Source organism: Phytophthora ramorum, assembly GCF_020800215.1.
Source record: "Phytophthora ramorum isolate Pr-102 chromosome Unknown Phyram_PR-102_s0002, whole genome shotgun sequence".
Taxonomy (NCBI): domain Eukaryota; phylum Oomycota; class Peronosporomycetes; order Peronosporales; family Peronosporaceae; genus Phytophthora; species Phytophthora ramorum.
Genome location: NW_027150648.1, coordinates 5572451 through 5592766, shown reverse-complemented (window position 1 = coordinate 5592766; position 20316 = coordinate 5572451). Strand labels below are relative to the sequence as shown.

The following is a 20316-nucleotide window of genomic DNA, read 5'->3' as shown; positions in this document are numbered from 1 at the left end:
ATCAACGGCGACGTGCAGACGTAAACTTTAGGAACCGGCAAGGGCAGCAGATTTGCTTGCCGTTGTTGAAGTTGATCGAGTCTGGGAGGGTTTAAGTGGTACATTGTACCAGTGCTCTCGCCCACCCAAAAACAGCGCCATCACTTGGTCATCAGACGCGTCCCGGCCAACTGTGCTCGCCGTGCATCTCGCTTCTTGCTCGTCCTACTCGCCCCGCAGGCTCGGATCTAGCAGCCCAGTCGCCTGGCTGCTCTTCCACCTTCGCTCATCGCTCAGAATCGCCCAAATTGCCTCAAAATCCGCGCCAAAATGCCCGAGTACCTCGTGTTTTTCGTGCACCAGCACTTCGACTTCCGCTACCCTGAACTGGAGGCGCTACTGACCATGCAGCAGCTCCCCAGTGTGGCGGAGACAGTACTGAAGGACCCAGAGACTGGAAATCTGCCCGACCCCGAAAGCTCGCCGCTGGTGCGCGTGCAGTTGCCATCCCTGGAGCACGCCAAGTTCCTCTCGGAGCGTGGCATTCTAGTCAAGGGCGTGTATGAGGTGTGGGGCCACTCGGGCAATGACGGCGGCTACGACGCGCTCGTGGCCTCGGTGGGTGCCTTTCAGGGGCCACAGAAGCAGCAGATTTTGCAGGACGACAAGCGCTCGTGGCGTATCAACGTCTCAGTGTTCGGCAAGAAGCTCAGCATGGACGAACAGCGGGAGCGTCGCGAGCGGTTCCGTGACGTGATGCCGTTCGCTGGACCTGTGCATATGAAAGAACCGGACGATACGTTTCTGGTCCTGGAGGAGCTGGGACTCGATCAGGATCTGCACCCGGACATGAAGCCCAAGCAGATTTTCTTCTTACGTGAACTCGCTGGAAGTGAGAAGAATCGAGGACGCGGCGGCGCGCGGGACCTCGTGGACCAGCAGACACTGAAGCGTAGGGCGTACATTGGTCCTACCTCCATGGAGTCGGAGATGGCACTGCTGATGAGCAACATGGCGCTGGTACAGCCTGGGGACCTGGTCATCGACCCTTTCGTGGGCACCGGCAGTGTGCTGATCCCGTGTGGAACGCACGGCGCCATGTGCTACGGCACGGACATTGATATCCGCGTCCTTCTAGGAACTGGCGTTGGTGTCACAGGCGCGGGAGTTGTCCCCAGCGAGGAGAAGTCTGATGGCAAGGAGCGCGTTAACGTTACCACGAACTTCAAGCAGTACGGTCTCCCGCTGCCGGAGCTCGTACGTGCAGACAACTCCATGTCGCCTCTTGTACAGCAGTGCAAGGGGTTCTTCGACGCGGTGGTATGCGATCCGCCGTATGGAATTCGCGCGGGTGCTCGCAAAAGTGGACGTAAGCGCCAGATCAAGAGCGACGTGAGTGCTGCGGTGAAGCAGGCAAATTACATCGCACCGACACAACCATACGCGGCGGAGGACGTGATGAAGGACCTGCTAGAGTTTGCTGCGCAGACACTGCGCGAAGGTGGGCGGCTAGTGTACTTGCTGCCGACGACGTACGAGTACACCGACGCGGACCTGCCGCGCCACCCGAGCTTGCAGGTGCTTGCTAACTCGGAGCAGAAATTGACCAAAAAGTACGCAAGACGCCTCATCACAATGGTGAAGCGTACGCCGTCTGCAGACGAGATGGCTGCGGTTGAGAGTGCAGCGACGGTGGCTAAGAGCAACCCTGGTGATGTAAGTTTCGCGAACCTGCGAGAGAAGATCCGCAAGCGCAAGTCTGACGCCGTCGAAGGCCTGGAAGACCAATAAACAAACCAACATAGAGTTTTGAATCTGCACTTGCTTTGATGTGACTACAAGTTGGGTTGTAATAGACAAACAGTTGACAAGACAGGCTCTTGCGAGAAAGGTAGTGCCCAGAGACGAAGAGCTACGAATGCTTCAGGCGACAGTTCATTGGCGTTTCTTTCGAGAAGAACGAGAAACAGGCAAGAAGGCAGACAAAATGGCCTCAATGTCGCTGGACTTCATCTTGTGCGAGTCTTTGGAGACCTCAACTCCTCGCACTCGCACACAGCGCAGAAAGAAGACGAAGAAGGATGCGACCAATCGCGAGAGTACTTTGTCAGCGGAACCGAGTGACCAGAATGCCGTAGCTGATAAAGCTGACAGTCGTGACAAGCCACTGGAACCCGACAGGCACGTAGATTGGTAACCTCATTTTCAAACTCCCTCGCATTGACACGGTGTTTTTTTGTCCGATCTAGGCAGCAGCACGTGCGCCGGCTCCAAAATGTGCGCCAGCGCCGCTACCGAGAGCGCAAGAAGTCAACTGCATCGGCACTGCAGACCACCGCCGAGGAACTGTACCAGGAAAATGCAGCATTGGAAACTGACATCCTGCAGCACTTCAAGTCGTAGCTGTAGTTATACTCACCTACGTCGATGCAAACAACACGAATACCACCCAGCTAGAAAAGCAGTTTGAACGAAGCTCAAAATGCACTTTGTTTCCACAAGTAGCCGATGACGTGGACAGGATTTGAGGAGAGGGACAAAACTTCAAGCAGGGCTGCATCAGCGCTCAACACCGAGCTATTATACGATACTTACTGGTAGGATATCCTTTGCTGCCAAGTCCATGTAGAATCTGCAGCGTGAATCACCACCGTGAGCAGCGAAGCACAACCCCAGTGGGAGCAAAACAAATGGCGCCATAGACTCTACTTAGTACGGCATAGAGTTCTAACCGCAGCGAGTTCTGTTAATCTCGGACTTTCAATTGCTTAGCAGTAGCAATGCTAGGTACTAGACGAGACCTGAGCACTGGGCAGCTCCTTATATGCAGTCAGGAATGACCTCGAACAAAAACTCAACCGAATCTGTGGCGGAGAAACAAATACTCGGAAGTAGACAGTAGCAACGAAAGCAACGGCCAGCACGCAGCGGCTCGCGCGGGTTGCAGCGCCATTCGCTCAACGCGCGACTGGAGAGAATGGTGCAATTCGCTCCTCCCCTTCAACTTCAAGTGTCCTCCATTGACCGCTGCCGAGTCGATTGAGGAGACTTGTCTGTCCCAGACGCGCAAAATGACAGCACAGAGCGCGAATGGGCGCGTCTGCGTCACGCGTGGAAGCCGCTGGCGTGGAGCGCTGAAGACCAACTGCCTGGATCGAGCAGCAGGCCGCCGCGCGTCTTGCGCCGAGTCGCATCTTGCAGCGCAGGGCTCGGTAGATGGCTACACTCGGAGGTCCAGGCTGAACCCACTCGGACCAGCTGGACTTTCACGCCACGCGTTGATCATACAAACGCCAAGTAAAATCAGCCCCCAGCTCCGACGCGTGAGCTGGAGCGATTTGATTGACTGCCGGTGTATCGGTGCCACCTCAGTCGGTGCAGCCATGTACGCAAGCAGTGAACTGGATGTTGCCCGTCGCTCTGAGAACACATACACCTGCAAAATAACATCCTCAATCTAATCCTTAAGGGCGAAAAATTATGCTCGGTACCTGTATAAACACGTTTGAACCTCCCAGACCCGATTTTGGTGTGGTCAGACCACACCACTTGGTTTCGTTGTCGCACTGTTGCGTCGTGTAATGGCTGGGCGCAGCAGGCAAAGATAATTATTGCCTGAGCTTGCGAGCAGAGCAGATCGACCCACGCCGACATGATGACGTCGCCCCGAGAAGCGCCCGCCGCGGCGTCCTCGCGCGCAGACACGCCGCTGCGCCTGCACCTCGCGGCGGGTGGCGCCGAGTCCCGCGCAGTGGCCGCGTCCACGGGCGCCGCCGTCGCTGGGCCGACAGCCGCCGCCGACGACGACGACATGCGCAGCCAGAGTTGCGTCGAGTTCCTGCACATCATGAAGGAGTTCTCTGAGAGCTCGTGCGACGCCAGCGAGACTGTGCAGCGCGTGGACTCGCTGGTGAGCCAAGACGAACAGCTGCTGCGACTGTTCCCGCTGTCGCGCTCGCAGGAGGAGGACGAGGCCGCGCGGAGACTGCGGCGAGCGCTCGAGGAGGAGGATGACGAGACCATCGCCAGGATAGCAGCCAGAGAGAACGAGAAGGAGATGGACACGCAGGACGAGCTGCAGCGCTGGATGGATCTCGACCTCGGCGACCTCGACCACCACATGGACGTGTTCGACTTCCAGCACTCGCAGCCGCAGCCGCTCGCGCTCAATGAGATCACCACCGCGTCGGATGCATCCACTTGCACAACCTCTACGGCTGCTGCGACGCAAGTGGTGCCGCCCACTGCTTCGCCGTTCATGAAGCGCGGCACCAACGGATTCCTCCAGCAAAAGACCAGCCAAGCTATTACTGCACAAGCTACAACGACTACAACGGGCTATCTTCGAGGGCAGAACGCGCCGCAAAAGACTGCCAAGAACTCGTGCTCGCCGCTTAGCAAGAAGTCTGTCACGGCTGCACTATTTGAAGACGAGGATGAGGACCTTGAACTGGTCTTGGGCAGCGCCGCGCTGGCGTCGGACCCGCCGCTGAAGCGCGCGAAGCTCTCACGTCCTGCCAACACGCAGGCATTGCGCGTGTCAGTGCTGCCGGACTCGGAAAGCAAGGCTGAGACGGATGATGAAATGAGCAAAGCGGACGAAGACGAGGAAGGCAATGTATGGGGCATGGAGAACGACGGCTACGAGCACGATTTGCTCTCCTCAATTGATCATGCTGTGCTGTGCGATCGCGAGAACCGATTTTTGCAGTGGGATCTGGAGGCCGCTCAACAGCAAGAGCAGCAGCGGCGGCTGCAGGCGAACGGGCTGGCAAGGAACGCGTCTACGCCTCCAGGCGGGGCTGGTCGACCAACAAACGGCCTGGACGTCTCTACTAGCCCTGCACTGAATGGCCTCCCTGCGATCCAAACCCACCGTTCCGCCCAGCATGACAAGGTCATGGCATCAAGCCCCATCAGCAGCAAGAGTCCGTCGAACGTGGACATTGTCGAGGACTGGAACAGTTTGGACTTTGGTACTTTCCAGAATCGGACCGTGAGCCACATTCTGAGTTCGTGCCTGCACAAGAGGAAGCTGCACCATCCCTACAAGAACCAGATACAGCTTGTGAACTTCAGTGTTCCGGGCAGTGGTGAGTCTACTTCGGCTCGTGGCGCCGGACCGCACGCCCACCAGCTTGGTGGGTCCTTGGCGACTAGTCTTGCCTTTGGTGGCCAGCAGCATGGTGGACTTGATGGCTCAGATGGCTCGGCAATTAGCGGGTTTGTGCCTCTTCTTGCGGCCGGACATGAAAACAGCAAGTCTCCTGGCAAGGGCGACAAAAAGACGCCTAAGAAACGCGAGGAGCGCAAGCGGCTCATGACACTCAAGATGCAGGAGACATTCGCGGACTTGGAAGGAACTTTCACGGAGCAAGATCTGGATGTCAAGGGAATTGTGGGCCCAGGCGCTTCGCTGTCTAAGATGGCTCTGTCGAAGCTGGAGAACCTGCCGCTGCCGGACTTGACCAATCTCCCGCAAGACCTGCGTGAACTCAAGCGCAAGATCGAGGCCACTGAGCACAAGGTGGAGGGTACGAAGCATCGCCACCGCAAGGGCGGCCCGTGCCCGCGCTGCCAGGTGCAGAACCAGCTTCGTGCTGCTAAGCGTGCGTACCACAAGCGTGCCGTGGCGCACAAGAAGCTGCCGCACGTGGTGGTCAACGCTGTCAACGATGAAGCGCAAGAGGCTGCCAATGCACAGGCGGCAGCAGCTGCTACGCTGGAGCTCGCTGGTAGTGTCACACAGGCCATGAAGGCTGCCGCCGGTGCAGTGTCGAGAAAGGCAAACCCGTCCGCTCCTGCTTCGAGCAACGGCTCTTCGAGTGCTAAGGCGAGGACAGTACTGACCGGAGTGACCAGCCTCGCTACTGGAGTGCTCAAGCAGGTGCAGCGTCCTGCGGCGTCTTCGGTTTCGTCACCTTCTGGTTCGCTGTGCTCGACTTCCTCGGTGGCAACCACTGCAACGGTGGGGTCCACGAGCGGTTCGTCTTCGTCATCCTCATGTGGAGGTGTTTCGCCGCCCCCGCCGTCGTCTGCAGCGTCTATTCAGGCACGAATTCGGGGTCCCTGCGGACATGCGTCGTCGTCTGCCATGCCGTTTTCGTCGCCATCGTCGGCGTCGGTGTCTCCAGCTTCGACGTCCAACCCATCGTCACCGGAGACCGCGTCGCCACAGCTGCAGCATGTGACCGTGTCGTCCGGCTAAATTGGCATGAAGCATGGCGAGGATCAAGCATTCGGCTGACGGAACCACGGCGTATTTATTAGTGTATCCGAGCTCCCATCATACGCCACGCGCGACCTGTGTTGCCCGGAAGCCGTCAGATAGTTGTATAGCACGGAATTGGAGAGGGACTGGCGCGGGCCCCCCGCTGCGTGTCTCCTGTAGAGTGCGAAGGAGCGTAGCAGCGCATAAAGATCACAAAAATAGAGAACCCACGCAGCTTCCAGAGCCTCCACCGACGCCCGCCGCTTGTTGCAAATTACGTTGAAAATCTATTGGTACCATCACAGTCGCTCAGTCCTGTACGTCGTGCTGCGGCTTGCTAATGACGTTGGCGTCCAGCAGCGCCAGACGCGCGCAACGGCGCCGCAGCTTCTGCTCCGTCCACTGCATGTTGTTGGTCTTGATATCGCGCTCCATCTTCTTGTAGCCCTCGCCGTGCTTGGCGATGAGCTTGCGCAGGTACTTGGCTTCCTCCTCGGACACGTAGTTGGCAACGCGCTTGGGGTTGCGCTCGCCCAGGAAGTCGCTGTCGGGCACCTCGAAGAGCCGCGCCTCGTCCGCCGCCGCGAGCGTTCCGTCGGCAGCCTCCACGCTCTCGCGCAGCTCCTTGTGGTCGTTCGGGTTGGCCTGCAGGCCGAGGTTGGCGTAGTTCTGGCGGGTGGTGAGCGTGTGGTCCCAGACCTCCTGCACCTTGGGGTCGCGCACGAACTTGGTCTTGAACTTGCGCAGCGGCTTCTGCTTGCGGGTCTGCGGCACCTTCCCGCGCTGCTTGATCTTCACGCCCAGGCGCACCATTGTCTACAGAAGATAGTTTGTCTACGGCAGCTAGTTGACACTCGAAGCAATGGACAATGGCAATGTGTGACGTGGTGGAGACGTCCGCACCAGCCAATTGGTCGTGTCCGCTTTAATGTCATCCCTCGGTAGAATGCCATGTTTAACGGTCAGAACAGCCAATCACGAGAAAGGACACGTTCCTGAAATGACCATAATTGGATGGAACAGAACGCCAAGAACACGGCGAAGCGAAGCCGCCATTGCGCGACTTGAGTTGGACATGACGCTGACGACCGCCCCTGCCGTCACGCCCATGAAGGCGGCGTCCACCGCCAGCAGCGCCACGTCCGCTCCCAGCAGCCCCACGAGCAGCGCCAGCAGCGGCGCCGACTTGAGTCAGCAGGTGCAGGCGGCGCTCTCTCGTCTGCTGGGCGTGAGCTCCGCGTTCAAGGACCTGCAGCCGGGCAAAGACACGCAGGTGTCCACCCGCGAGGAGACGATCGCCATGATGCAGCACTACCTCAAGCGTCTCGGTCTGCAGGACGTCGTGGACAGCAGCAGCCCCCGAGCGCTCTCGGTAGTGCACGTGGCCGGCACCAAGGGAAAAGGCTCGACGTGCGCAATGGTGGAGCGCATCCTGCGTCAGGCCGGCTACAAGACGGGCCTGTTCACGTCGCCCCACCTCGTGTCGCCCTGCGAGCGCTTCCGTATCAACGGGAAACCCATCGCGGACGACGTCTTCTTGAAGCACTTCAACGCCGTGTGGGACGGCCTCGAGCGCACGCAGGACCTGAGCGGACCGTACCCGCCTATGGCCTGGTTCTTCCGCTTCCTCACGCTCATGGCGCTGCACGTGTTTGCCGACGAGCAGGTGGACGTGGTCGTGCTGGAGGTCGGACTGGGCGGGCGTCTCGATGCGACGAACGTGTTTCGCAAGCCTGTGGTGTGCGGCATCTCGACCCTCGACCTGGACCACACCCGCGTGCTGGGTGAGACATTGGACCTGATTGCCTACGCCAAGGCGGGCATCTTCAAGTCCGGCGTGCCGGCCTTCACCACGACTCAAGAGCCGCTCGCGATGCAGATGGTCGAGAAGTGCGCCGCGGAGACTGGCACTCCCCTGACTCGTGTGCCGACGTTGGACGGATTTGGCCCCGACGGAGCGAACTGCCAACTGGGGATGCACGGAGACTATCAACGGACGAATGCAGGCCTTGCAGTCGCGCTGGCCTCGACCTGGCTGCGTCACAAGCGTGGCGAGGACACCACCATTCCGCTGGACTTTGCTGCGTCGCTGGAACCGGTGGTGAAGGAAGGGCTCAAGTACGCGTTCTGGCCTGGCAGAGCGCAGCTGTGGGAGGACGAAGCGCACAAGATGCGTTTCTACATTGACGGCGCGCATACGCAGCGCAGCCTCGAGTGCTGCACCGACTGGTTCCGCCAAGCGGCGACGCGAACGACTCCGGCTGACAAGCGTGTGCTCATATTTACGATCCACCACGAGCGCAATGTGGCACACCTCTTCGAGCCGCTGTTGAAGCAGCACTTTGACCGCGTCTACTTTTGCCCTACGAGCTCATCCCGCCCCAGTCTGGCCAAGGTACACACGTTCTCGGAGGCGCTCGAGATCGCGGGTTTCCACGATGTGGTGGCTGCGTACTCTTCAGATGAGCTGGCGGCGTTGGACGATGTGGACAGCGAGGCTCACCCGTGGCAAACGACGCTTTCCCGTATCTGGAGTGGACTGAAGGCTCATGTGATCAAGGAAGATCAGAGCGAGTCCGTTGTCGCGGTCAAGGACTCGGTGGTGGATTGCATCCACGAGCTGCGTGCTCTCGCGGAGGACGCAGGAGCGCCGCTGATTGAGGGAGAAGCGGCAAAGAGCGAGCAGTGGGATGAGAACTGGAGCGTACTGGTGACGGGGTCATTATACCTGGGCGGCGAGGCGCTGGACTTCCTGGGCTGGCAGGAGTAAGGGACGCAGCGAGTAAACAAGCGCTTTGTGCGGCGTGAGGAACTCCATGCAACTCTCGGCTACACTTTAGACGAGAGGTTCCATGCAGTTGACTCTGCGGACAAAACGAAGCAAGTAAAACAGTCATGCTATGAGGTGAAAAAAAAGTAAAAGCTTGAAAGATCACAAGTGCCTTTCGATAGTTTGTCACCGTGGATTAAAGTGCACTGTACCCATTGCTGGCACAAAGATGTCTCCGCTGCTGCTGCTCTGGTTCGTCGCATCATTCGGCCCCGCCCAAGCGTGGCTGCGCGGCAGCGACGGACGCGCGCAATGGGACTACGAGTGCCAGTTTGAGGGCCTCGACTTGGTGTCGCTGGGGTCCGAGCCCGGCTCCCGCTGCGCTGATTTGTGTCTCGCGCATGCGAGCTGTTCGCACTGGACGTGGACGTCTGAGGGCTGCCATCTCAAGCAAGGAGCTACCAACGCTGTAGTGCTGCACGCTTCTCACTCGTGTGGCTTCTTGCCGACACGATTCGCTCCAGATGAGTCACAGGCTTTTGACTTGGGGCTGCAACTCTCGGAAGAGCAAAAAGAGGATGGCGCAATGACGGACAACGAAGCGGAGACGGCGCTAAAGCTACTCAACTCCTTCCGGTCCAAACGGGGGAAGACCAAACTCACGTTAGACGCGCAACTGATTCTGTTGGCTCACGAGTTATCGACTACGTGTCGAGACGTACCGCTCACTGCCAGCATGCGGACTGGCGATGGATATGAGCTCTACCCTGCACTGCCGGCGTCCGTGAAGTCGCGAGGCTTTACGGGTGAAGTTCACGCTGTGTCGGTCGCTGCTCCATCGGACAGTTCTGTGAAGCACGCAATCGAGTGGTGGACCAGTGGCGTCGACCCCAAGACGGGGACAAAGCCCTTCTTCTCGGACGATATGGCCGCTGTTGGCTTTGCCAAACGTAAAGTCACTTCATGCAGGGAACACAGAGCTGGCAGTAGTGGCAGTTCCTCTGGAATCGTGTGGACGCTGCTGCTAGCAAAATCGGAATAAGAGCACGTTGTAATTGATTGTCTGGTGGGGACGCTAAACTAACCACCCGCAGACTACTTTGACGCACTATTTCAGAGGGGGTTGACAGTTTGCGTGAACTTGACTGCAGCATGCCAAGCCTTGGCCACGGCTGCCTTCACGGTCGGGTCTTCCAAGTCGCCGCGGTTCACCCACCCGTGAATGACGTCGGGGAAGTCCACGACCTCGCACTGGGCGCCGATATCCGCCTTGGCCTTGAGGATTTTCTCGACGCTGCCGCCTTCACGCACGAAGTCGGGGTCGTTCCCGGCGGACAGCAACAACTGAGGCACGGAAATGCGCTCCGCCATCGTCTCCACCGACCCCGGACCATGCAATGTGTTCTCAGCAGCCCAGCTCGGGTGGAACGACACGTGACCCCTTATCACCGGGTTGGCGCTCGCGCTTTGAGCAGCGCCCAGGTAACCGCCCCAGCAGTAGCCGTAGCTGCTGATGGTCTCCACTCCCGCTTCCTTCTGCAGATATGCGATGGCGTCGGCGATGCGGTCCCCTGCAAAGTTGTCGAAGCTGTACTTGCTCAGCCAAAGCGGCATGTCGCCCTTATTCTCAGGTGTCTTGTAGTCTCCGTCAGCGGCATCTACAACCACTACAGCGTAGCCCAACTTGCCCAGCGCCTCGGCGTCCTGCTGGATGCGGCCGCTGTCGATGCCAAAAATGTCCGGGAGCGACAGTACACCAGCCTTGGCCTTGGCAGGGCCCGTCACGAACAACTTGGTCTTGCCGAACGTCTTGATGGTGCCCGAGGCGGGGGCAGTGGCCCTCGCGGGCTCCATGGCGACAGGGCAGCAGCTCATTCTTGGATGTCAGTACAGACTTGTGCGGTGCGGTCTGCAGATGGCGAAATGAAAGGCAGAAACGAGTCGGGCGCTTCCCGGCTCGGGAATGAGACGGGCAGCTCAGCATCACCGCTTCGTCGAAGTCGTTAGGACTGCAAGGAGAACTGCAAGAGCATTTGTCGGAAAGCCACCAAGCTTTGGTTACTACGGTATCATACAAAACAGGACTTGTGGTCTTCGCCAAATGTAAATGTAGACAAAGCTATTCCCGGTCGCTTCGTATGGAACTTAGTCTCGTTGGCCTTGTCAACCAAACCTTCACTTCCCATTTTCATCCGCCGACTTTTGTTGTCATGACGGAGCGCCCACCGATTAACAAGCGGCCGCAGATGCGCAAGAGCAGCTTGGGCGCCACCATCCGCAACACGGGGCTGTCCACGCGCCACATCTACGAGATGCAGATCAAGACCGCCAACTACGAGGCCATGATGCAGCGGTTCCAGCTGCGTAAGGTCTCGGACACAGGGATCATGTCCACCAGACTCCAGGCCAAGAACCTGGTGATCGACAAGGAGAGCGGCAGCGTCAAGAAAAAGAGTCGACATCAAAGAGCTCGGTTCTCACTGCAGCGCTTCATGCGCTCACTCACGAAAAGGAAGACGTGGAGAAAGCTTCTGCGCTCTCTAACATCGCCGATCATCCCAAGCAGCAGAGTTGCAACGATACATAGAATTGCCATGTTGTGCACCTACCATTTCCAGCTCTTCTATCTGCCCTTCGGACCGAGTTACTACCCCGAGGGGTCTGCAGGTGTCACCGGCATCAACATTGCGCTGGAGGTGATATTTGTTTTAAACCTCCTGCTGAATTTCAACACGGCCTACCACGACCAGAACACGCTGGTGACCTCGCGGAAACTCATCGCGAGCAATTATTTGAACAAGTGGTTCATCGTCGATTTTCTCTCTGCAATCCCGCGCGTTGGCTTTCAATTTTTTATCACTGGTTCGCTGACTGGTAATACCTCTGTTATTATTCACTCCGAGACTGCGTTGATGGTGCTACGCGTGCTACGCGTCACATTTATCGAGCGGACTATCTTGGTGAGTCGTGTGGTGCGAATTAGTAAGCACATGGTGGCGTGGCTTCGCTACTCTCGGTATTCGCACCTGCTTGGCATCGCACAGCTCATGTGGCTAGTGCTACTGATCGCTCATTACATGGCGTGCCTTTGGCACGTGGTATCCGAAAAGCAAGCACACCAGGCGGAACACGTCCTGGAGAAATATATTGCCGACTACTACTACGCTGTTAGTCTCATTCAAGGTCAAGGCAACATCGTAGGAACCAGGGATGAAAATATCTATTGCACAGTTGCCATTCTGATAGGCTCTGTTGTGCTAGCCATCGTGTTCGGTAACGTGGCCATGCTCGTGTCTAATTTCAACGCCAGCTCCACAAATTACCATCGCAAAATGGAGGCAGTGTTCGCCACGATGGACAAAATGAAGCTCCCGGACAAATTACGCGACCGCATTCATCAGTACTACACGCACGTGTGGACCGAGTACGAATCCCTGGACGGTGACATTGTCAAATTTCAGCGCGAACTTACGCACACGTTGGGTTTGGAGGTTGGCCTTTACAAGTACATGAACCTAGTCACCGAGATTCCCTTTTGGAAGGACTGTTCACCAGATTTTGCCACGCAAATTATTCTCAACCTCGCTGTGAGAGTGTATCTACCCGATGACTATGTGGTCCGTAAGGGTGAAACTTGCGACGAGATGTTCATGATCAATCGGGGCATTTGCGCGCGCTCCTACACGTGGGAATCTGATAGTGATAGTGATAGCGACGGCGACGGTGGCAGAGACACTGGTCTTGGAAGTATGGCTGGTTCAACTCGAGTCGCCAGTCTTGAGGCCTCTCGCTTGGCTTTTGACAATCAGGTACGAGGTAGCGCAAAGTTCAAGCTCCCCTCGGATTCGAAAACAACATCCATGGACGAATCTAGCTCACACGTGCGCCCCCAACAGTACCGAATTCCGGGAGATATATTAAAGTCGCTACCAGCAACTGTGATGGACAGATCAACAGACGACTCTGAGAATTGCGAGACTCAGCTCATGTATCCCGGAGAAACCACAGGTGAAATGGGATTAATTATGAATCACATGCAAGAAGGGAGTATCCGAGCTGTCACGTACGTGGAAATGTGCATCCTTGACCGAGTTACGTTTCAGCGTCTTATATCGCGTTACCCCGTAGATCGACGCACAGTGCTTACCCATATGCTGCGCGATAGCATCGAGAAAGGACAGTTTCCATTCGCATGGGATGAGCTCAGTGATGTTGTACTGCATCACCGACAACGAAGAGGTGATCTTGGAGCCAATATAGGAAATGCACACATGACTCTCACTCCAGCACAAGCGGCTCAAGCGCTTGTGGAACGGCTGGACGTCGAACTTCCAGATAAAACAATCAGGTATGGTTTGCAAGGCTCGGATAAGCCACTGGAACTACAGTTACCAACTATTGAAGGAGGCATGCTCGATCAACCTTCTCCAGTGTGTGAAAATGGAGGAATTGGAGCACGTAATTTGACTCTGTCGTCCCCTGTGTTTAACTCTGCTGTGGTGTCCAAGGACGAGGAAAATCATGGCGAGTTGCTTGAAATGATGCGTGCTATGACGGGGGCTATTAGTCGTATGGAAAACGATCTAAAATCGATGAAAAGCAGGCTGGATCACCTTTCAGCTGCAACAGTGATTGACGGGGACGATGCCAGCGTAAAAACTGCGAGTCGCCCTCCTTCCGTCGCTCGTAGGGCTGCTAGCTTGGCTGGCAGACCACCTTCAACTCTGAAACGATTGGACCGTGTCAAGAGCTTGCTTGATGTAGCTTCTATTAGAAATGGCGATCCCAGCTTAAAGCTTGACACAAGTCCGCTAGAGCCGATCAAGCGTATAATACCCAGAAGCTCGACAATTGAAAGTGTGGACATCAAAGGTGACCAAGTTGAAGTGCCTCCGTCTCAGCCAACAGCGATAGACACTAATACTTCGAGCTACTCGGGGAGCTCAGAAACTGCCGGCGCAACAGGTAAATCTCCTGCCAACATTGGCGTTAGCGCCACGAACGAATTCTCGGAAATTCAAAGCAGAATTTTTGAAAAGGATCCCAGTCAGCGTGTGTTACTGCGTCCACGCTCCAGAATGCCGATTGTGGACGGAGCCCCTCGAAACCATAGGCTTTCGAAGCAGCGACAGTCGATCCGCCGTCTCCTCACCACGACTTTTTCAAAGCAAGCGATAGGATTAATCCAGCCCCCCGATTTACTCCGTGCGGGTTCTTTGTCGGGTCGATTTCGTGGAACTGAGTTGACGTTGGCAGACCAGTTGTGGAGTCGGCAAAGCAGCGAGAACAAAATAATTGATGCTATTACGCAGAACCATGAAGATACTGCGATGACAACGCGCGAAAGAGAGTATTCCATTCACCAAGGGGTATCGGCTGGGTCAACAAGGAGTTACAAACGCCGCGATTCTTGCCTTCAAAGTTTTCCCGAGTCGCCGCATAATGGTAAAGGTCCGCCGAGGTCTCCAGGACACCCCGATGTTGCTTGGGAGGACGGCTGTGGTGGTTCTACTGCGGAGACATCCTTGCTCAGCTGAGGAAAGTCTTTACCTGGTACAACTTGTGGCGCGACACAAGCTTCAAACTGGTCTATCATCGCGGACCACCCAGTATGTCGTCTTCTTAAGCCACCACCATGAAATCTTTCGGCAGCTAGTTGCTAATTCGCACATAATCTGAATGCGTCTCACCTGCACCGCCACACTTGTAGTGTAGAGATCTACTTTACAGTGTTCTGAGCTGTGGCTGTTTGAAGGCGCGGTGTCGCCTCACTCCGATGTGAAATTCAACTCGACGAAGCTGGGAGCGTGCGTCTCGACCAAGAATTGCTTCAACGATCGCGCGCAGTGGGCGATTTGGACGCAGCTTGCAAACGGTGAGCAACTAGTGAATTATGATGACTGCTCATGCACCGGCAGGTCCCACCGCTCGCAATGGGAATATCAACTTCTTTTACGAGAATATCGACGTGGCTGCCGAAGTATCATCGCTTAAGTCCTGACGCTCGGAAGCCCAACACAAATCACAAACACGCCCGAGGACACGATGCAGCAAGTCTTGCCTATTGGACTCGAGCGCCTGATGATTGTAAACCATAATTTAAAATAATTCTCTTGTTTGATCTTCTCATTCTCAGATGCTGCTCTCAACATTGCCCGTAATGTTTCCATCCAGCAATTTTGCGCTTTCCTCGCAAATGTTGACCAGTCCGTTTGTTGCATATATTCCGGATGACCAGATCATGAAGGACGAGATTCCAAAGCTGAACCCTCCATCAGCGTATTTTATCGTCCCGTGCGGCGTCGCTGGAACCTTGTAGTGTTTACCCTGGCACCCGGCCTTCTCGTACAGAGCCAAATGGCTGTCATTGGGCAGTTTCCTGAACTTGAGCGAGTGCGTGCGGTCGTTGAAGCAAGGGACCGAGTAGCAGCACTGTGTCTCCGAAATGGCCCAGTCGAGGTAGTAGCCATTGACGTTCGGCCCATCGTACAGATATATGTGAGCAGCATGAGTGGCACCCGACACGAGTATGCTGGCAACTACAGCGATGGCAGCCCTCCGTGCTCTGCTAGCTGAGTTGGAAGGCATTGTTGGCAAGTTGGCGTGGTCTTTATCAGGAAGAAAACGCTGAAATAGCGCTTTCGATCAAATACTCCTTCGAGTTGCCTCTTGAAATCCGAGGTCCAGCTTTGACTCAACTGGCAACATTCTGGAGTGCTCGATACCGCTGCGTGTGTGAGCACTCGATACGCCCCGTAGGTTCAGCCTGTGAAAATCGCATAACCCATGCCGTTTGATCCGACCGCGCGAGCTCTCACTCTTGAATCTGCTCGCGAAGCATGATAGCGCCTATAACCAATCTATTCATCATGACAATGGCAGCGTCGTTCCTGCCGCTGTGTCTTTCCATAGAGATCCGCCTCTTTCCATCTCAGCCCGCAACCGCCAACCCCCGCTACAAGAAGTTCACTTTCTCAGATGCTACTCCCTAGACTCCTGCTACGATAACATCGCAGTCAGTGCTGCGTGGATTGATGCGCCGAAGGGCACTCGCTTCGTCTTCTACGAAGGAAGTGAATGCACGGGAGATTTCCTGCTGATTGCCAGTTTTCTAACAACGGGAAGCGTCGATTTCTCGAAAGTGGCGTTCGCCAACAAGTTGTCCTCATTCTTGCTGTGGAAATCAAGTCGCTATCCTGTTGGGGGGATGATGGACATCTGCCTGGATGAAGAAGAATTCATGTTGATTGAGGCTGGGTCGTATAACGCGTCACTGGAGGATTAGTTTGTTTTGCTAATAGCCCCAAAGCGCGTCATTCGCATTCGCCCAAGTGATCTACGGATTGATACCGAATGCTACTTGTAGTACCATGGTAGCATTTCCGATATTAATACAGTAATAAATCTGACAAAATCCAGAAAATCCTCCTGCTAATACATCATTCGTATCATAATTTGCTTTGAGTTTTGATGTGCTATTAATGAAACAATGTTACATCCATCTTTGATGGATGATTTTTGTTGACAGTGAACCAGTCTAGGACTGATATCACTCTGTTTTACCATGGCCTTGCAGTATCGTAGATTCGCTCCCGTAGAAGAAGTGAGCAGGCAGTTCGGAATTCGCAATAATTTCAATGGTAAAAATATCAGCACATTAAAAAGTCTCATTAAATTGTACTGAGAATACGTTTTGAATGATAATATTTTGCAATTCAGATTAATTGTGGTTACCACTGTACTACTCATTTGTTCTTTTGATTGGCTAAAGATGACGAGAGGAGTGAGTTGATATTTTAATTAAAATAATGCCTGGTGAAATTGAGTGATTTGTATGGCTTCATCACTACAGAAAGATAAATGCTGCCTCAATCGAGGGGTGAAATCTTTCATTTCTGTCGAGCTTTTGACGACAGTGATTATGACGCGATTTCATTGGCTAAAATACAGATATCCTCAACTGGAGCGTGGCCTAGCTGACTATATCTTTGCTGCCAGATATCGTTGATCGTTTCAGTATACTGTCTACGTGAGCGATATTCCAAACTATAAGCGATTTCCAATTATGGTCTGGACCCGTTCCACGACATTGTCGAGCCCGGTTCATCATGTTGGTTCGAGCTAATAACAGGCAGGAAGCGCGGCCAATATGGACGCGTCCGCGGAAGGCGACGAGGAATCGCGGGCAGTGTGGGCGGCGGCGAGGAAGTGGTGGCGTGCGGCGGTGAATATGGAGGTGACGTCAGATATGGCGGTATAAATTCGTAATTAAGCGGATATGGCGCTGTGTATGCATATGGGCGCTAGTGACGCCGCTTCCTGGCGTGTCTGTACGTGCGTATCTGTCGAATATGAGCATGGACGCTAGTCTGGTGTGTCTGTACATGCGTCCGTTACGTGTCTGTCAAGTATGGACAGTTTGGCTAATGTATCGGATTTTATAGTAGGGCCTGGAAGCGCGGCGCCGAATATGGTATGTGGAGCTATCTGCATGGCGTGGCTGTGAAGGTGTCGTACGAGAGTGTGGTGTAGTGGGTCTGCTTAGACCCACTACTTAAGCTTACACGTGTGCGCACGTGTAGGAGGAAGCGTAGGAGTAATTTACTTAAGTTCAGTATACTTGTATCCGCAAGTATACTTAAACCTAGATAAATGAACCGAACGAAAGCTTTGGTGGTAAATGAGAACTGTATTGATTGTAAAATGGGGTTTCCTCCTAAAACTGATATTTCTAATGAGAGGTTCTGCCATTGGATGGATGGCAGAACCCCTATCTATTGAATGACTCTCATTGGTAGAAAGGTGTTACTTTCTACCAGTCATATGCCTTTTGCTATGAATGTGGACCACCCTGTGGTGGTCACCTGAATGTGTTCCTTAGTGCATGTTGCACTAAGGTAGGAGGTGAACCGAATGTGTAGCCCCGCTACACCATCCCCCCGTTAGGATTTGACGTGCCGGTCTCGACACGTCAATCCGTATTTTCTTCGGGAGAACACGTGCTCATTCCCAATGAGCACGCCAACGACGTCTTCGTCCAAGACGCCGGCCGCTTCGGCAACAGCAAGTGCTGTCGTCGCCTCCAAGGCGACGACGGCCGCTGCCTCAGCCACGACCGCTACTGGCATCGCCGTCGAGGCGATGCCGACAAGCGCGGCAACAGAGAGTCGCCTCTCTGTTGCTGGATACCACTCGAGATGGCATGAGAAACATGCCATCCGAAACAAGACAGGCAAGATCATTGCTGTCGAAACCGGAGTTGGCATCTACTCTCCAGGTGGAGAGGGAGTTCCCCTCGACTACGGAAGTGAAGTCGAGGAGGGGGAACTCGAAGGAGACAAGGACATCTTGTCTCCGGGCCACACTGACCCCAATGTGGGTCTGCGTCGTCCACGCGAGGACGACTCGAACGCTTCGGGCTCGAAGCGTTCGCGCAGCGGCAGTGGAACACCGCTCGCTGCCGCTGGAGCCTTGACGACTCCGCGGGATGGAGATGACTCCACTCCATCCGCTGTTGTTGCGGCCTCGCACACTGAGCCAGTGCGTGAGCCGTGGATGCCGTCTCAGTCTGAGATCGGCAGCCGATTCGGTGCGACCGCGCCACCGAATCTATACGCGCTGTATTCGTGCAACGCCATCGTTGACGATGACGTCGCGAATCGATTACACTTTGATCCGTTAACGAATCAAAGGCGCGACTACTACATCGGGCTCTTCCATGAGCTCCGATGGTTTGCGACCAAGAAGACTTCTCGCAGAAGCAAAGTGCCCGAGTGGCAGGCACTTTGTCAAAGTTGGAGTGCCTTTGTTGAAAACTTCAACAAGAACCCCGCTGGCTATCGCGACCGGATTAGCCAGGCGCGGGAGCGCTACGAGAAGTTCTCGAAGCGTGGTAAACTTGAACGACTGCACCATGGTGCAGTCGGTATTGGACTTCCTTGCGCAGTGCCTTATGACACTGCTTGTGAGTACTGCTACCCTGGAGCAGTACGCATCACCGAGCGGGACGTCAACGGGTACACGTCCATGTGTGTACCTGACGACCTCAAGACCCTGCGCGCCAGTTTTCAGGCGCAGGCGTCTTCTAGTGCTGCGGATAATCGCAGCACTTATCCGAGTGCTGTAGGCGACTACAGCACTCGCCCAAGTTTTACGCCCTTCGGCGGAGGTGGCGGTGGCGGCCTTCGTACGCCGTCACCATTTCCGGAATGTCCTCCATCAGGACATTCCGTGATTCCCACGTATCGTGTTGGGGAGGAAATCCTCTCCAACGAATACGAAAATGAACCGGACCTCGGGTCTGGTTCCGATGACCAACAATTCGCTGGACGATCCAGCGAGTTGCCCCGCGTGCGTCTCGCAACGGGGGTGGGGTGGGGGGGGGGGGGGGGGGTGGGGGGGGGGAAGACGCCCCGGGTTTGGTCAACCAAACCTTGAGTCTCGCTTGGAGGCTGTTGAGCGTCTCCAAGCGTCGCAGTTCGCTGCTCTGCGTCAGGAGCTGAGCTTGTTGAAGGCTCAGCTCGCGGAGGTTGCGCAGACGACCTCGAACGTAAAGGTCGAGGTCGGGACGAGGCTCTCTGGCGCCTTGAAGCGCGTCGCCGCGCTCGAGAGCGCTTTGGCGGGTCACCAGACGTACGTAATTCGTGCTGCACGTACGGCTTCAGTCGCCCAACGTAAAACGATGGGTACAGGCGCATGCTGGACGGTATGTCCAGTGTGTACGCGTTGCCATGCTTCGCCAACACGGTGAATGGCCCAATGAAGCGCGGAGCAAGCTTGCTTGCTCCGAAATCGGAAACTGCATGTTTAGCTAGGTTCTGCGTAGCTAACAGAACTAATGAACCAACTTTGAATTCATTTGTGTTTCCTCTGCCGGTGTTATCGGCATTCAGCTTCTGTCGATCGACAGAAGCTGCTATTGCATCTTGGACAAACCGAATTACGGCTTGTCGGCGCTGGACAAAGTCCATTGCATCCGAGCTGAACCCCTGGTTCAGTTCGTGCTCCTTGTTCGCAGCAGGCCCGGCCTGCGCGTGTTGTTCGTTGTCGTTTGAAGTGTCTACGCCCGTCGCAGACACTGTGTTGTCGTCGCCATGACTGCGCGCAGTACGTGCGCGAGTCGTCACAGCTGATACATTGCTCGTATCTGCGTGCTTATCCGGTTGTTTTGAATTAACCGGATACCCCCCCCCCCCCCCACTTAAGGAAGGAGCTACCGCACCGAGTACGCTTGGTACGCGTGGGTGCCTCATGGCATTCACGTAGAACGGTGTGTGTCTAGTCGAGACATGCACCAAGTTGTTGATGGCGAACTCCGCCATCGGCAAGCTGTCGCTCCATTGATGGAACGAATGCG

General features: G+C 55.5%; 9 protein-coding genes across 9 annotated transcripts; 6 read left to right on the top strand and 3 right to left on the bottom strand.

The window, feature by feature from the left end:
• Nucleotides 1–309: 309 nt before the first annotated feature.
• KRP23_3089 (tRNA (guanine(10)-N2)-methyltransferase-like protein) lies at nt 310–1770 on the top strand (the record flags this gene model as incomplete). Its single annotated transcript, XM_067887897.1, has 1 exon — nt 310–1770. The coding sequence occupies one exon, from the start codon at nt 310–312 to the stop codon at nt 1768–1770; it is 1461 nt and encodes a 486-aa protein (XP_067750447.1).
• Nucleotides 1771–1897: 127 nt separating this feature from the next.
• Nucleotides 1898–2382, top strand: KRP23_3088 (uncharacterized protein; the record flags this gene model as incomplete). Its single annotated transcript, XM_067887896.1, has 2 exons — nt 1898–2172; nt 2229–2382. 2 exons carry the CDS (start codon nt 1898–1900, stop codon nt 2380–2382), a joined length of 429 nt encoding a protein of 142 aa, XP_067750446.1.
• A 900-nt stretch (nt 2383–3282) lies between these two features.
• On the bottom strand, nt 3283–4239 carry KRP23_3087 (uncharacterized protein; the record flags this gene model as incomplete). The annotated part of the gene is made up of 1 exon (XM_067895825.1): nt 3283–4239. The coding sequence occupies one exon, from the start codon at nt 4237–4239 to the stop codon at nt 3283–3285; it is 957 nt and encodes a 318-aa protein (XP_067750445.1).
• On the top strand, nt 3632–6187 carry KRP23_3086 (uncharacterized protein; the record flags this gene model as incomplete). The annotated part of the gene is made up of 1 exon (XM_067887895.1): nt 3632–6187. One exon carries the CDS (start codon nt 3632–3634, stop codon nt 6185–6187), a length of 2556 nt encoding a protein of 851 aa, XP_067750444.1.
• A 312-nt stretch (nt 6188–6499) lies between these two features.
• On the bottom strand, nt 6500–7003 carry KRP23_3085 (Nucleolar protein 16; the record flags this gene model as incomplete). Its single annotated transcript, XM_067887894.1, has 1 exon — nt 6500–7003. The coding sequence occupies one exon, from the start codon at nt 7001–7003 to the stop codon at nt 6500–6502; it is 504 nt and encodes a 167-aa protein (XP_067750443.1).
• Nucleotides 7004–7265: 262 nt separating this feature from the next.
• On the top strand, nt 7266–8960 carry KRP23_3084 (Folylpolyglutamate synthase, mitochondrial; the record flags this gene model as incomplete). The annotated part of the gene is made up of 1 exon (XM_067887893.1): nt 7266–8960. One exon carries the CDS (start codon nt 7266–7268, stop codon nt 8958–8960), a length of 1695 nt encoding a protein of 564 aa, XP_067750442.1.
• Nucleotides 8961–9189: 229 nt separating this feature from the next.
• On the top strand, nt 9190–10002 carry KRP23_3083 (uncharacterized protein; the record flags this gene model as incomplete). Its single annotated transcript, XM_067887892.1, has 1 exon — nt 9190–10002. The coding sequence occupies one exon, from the start codon at nt 9190–9192 to the stop codon at nt 10000–10002; it is 813 nt and encodes a 270-aa protein (XP_067750441.1).
• Nucleotides 10003–10073: 71 nt separating this feature from the next.
• On the bottom strand, nt 10074–10835 carry KRP23_3082 (Endo-1,3;1,4-beta-D-glucanase; the record flags this gene model as incomplete). Its single annotated transcript, XM_067887891.1, has 1 exon — nt 10074–10835. One exon carries the CDS (start codon nt 10833–10835, stop codon nt 10074–10076), a length of 762 nt encoding a protein of 253 aa, XP_067750440.1.
• A 335-nt stretch (nt 10836–11170) lies between these two features.
• KRP23_3081 (Potassium/sodium hyperpolarization-activated cyclic nucleotide-gated channel 1) lies at nt 11171–13754 on the top strand (the record flags this gene model as incomplete). Its single annotated transcript, XM_067887890.1, has 2 exons — nt 11171–12769; nt 13725–13754. The coding sequence occupies 2 exons, from the start codon at nt 11171–11173 to the stop codon at nt 13752–13754; spliced, it is 1629 nt and encodes a 542-aa protein (XP_067750439.1).
• Between the last annotated feature and the right edge of the window lie 6562 nt (nt 13755–20316).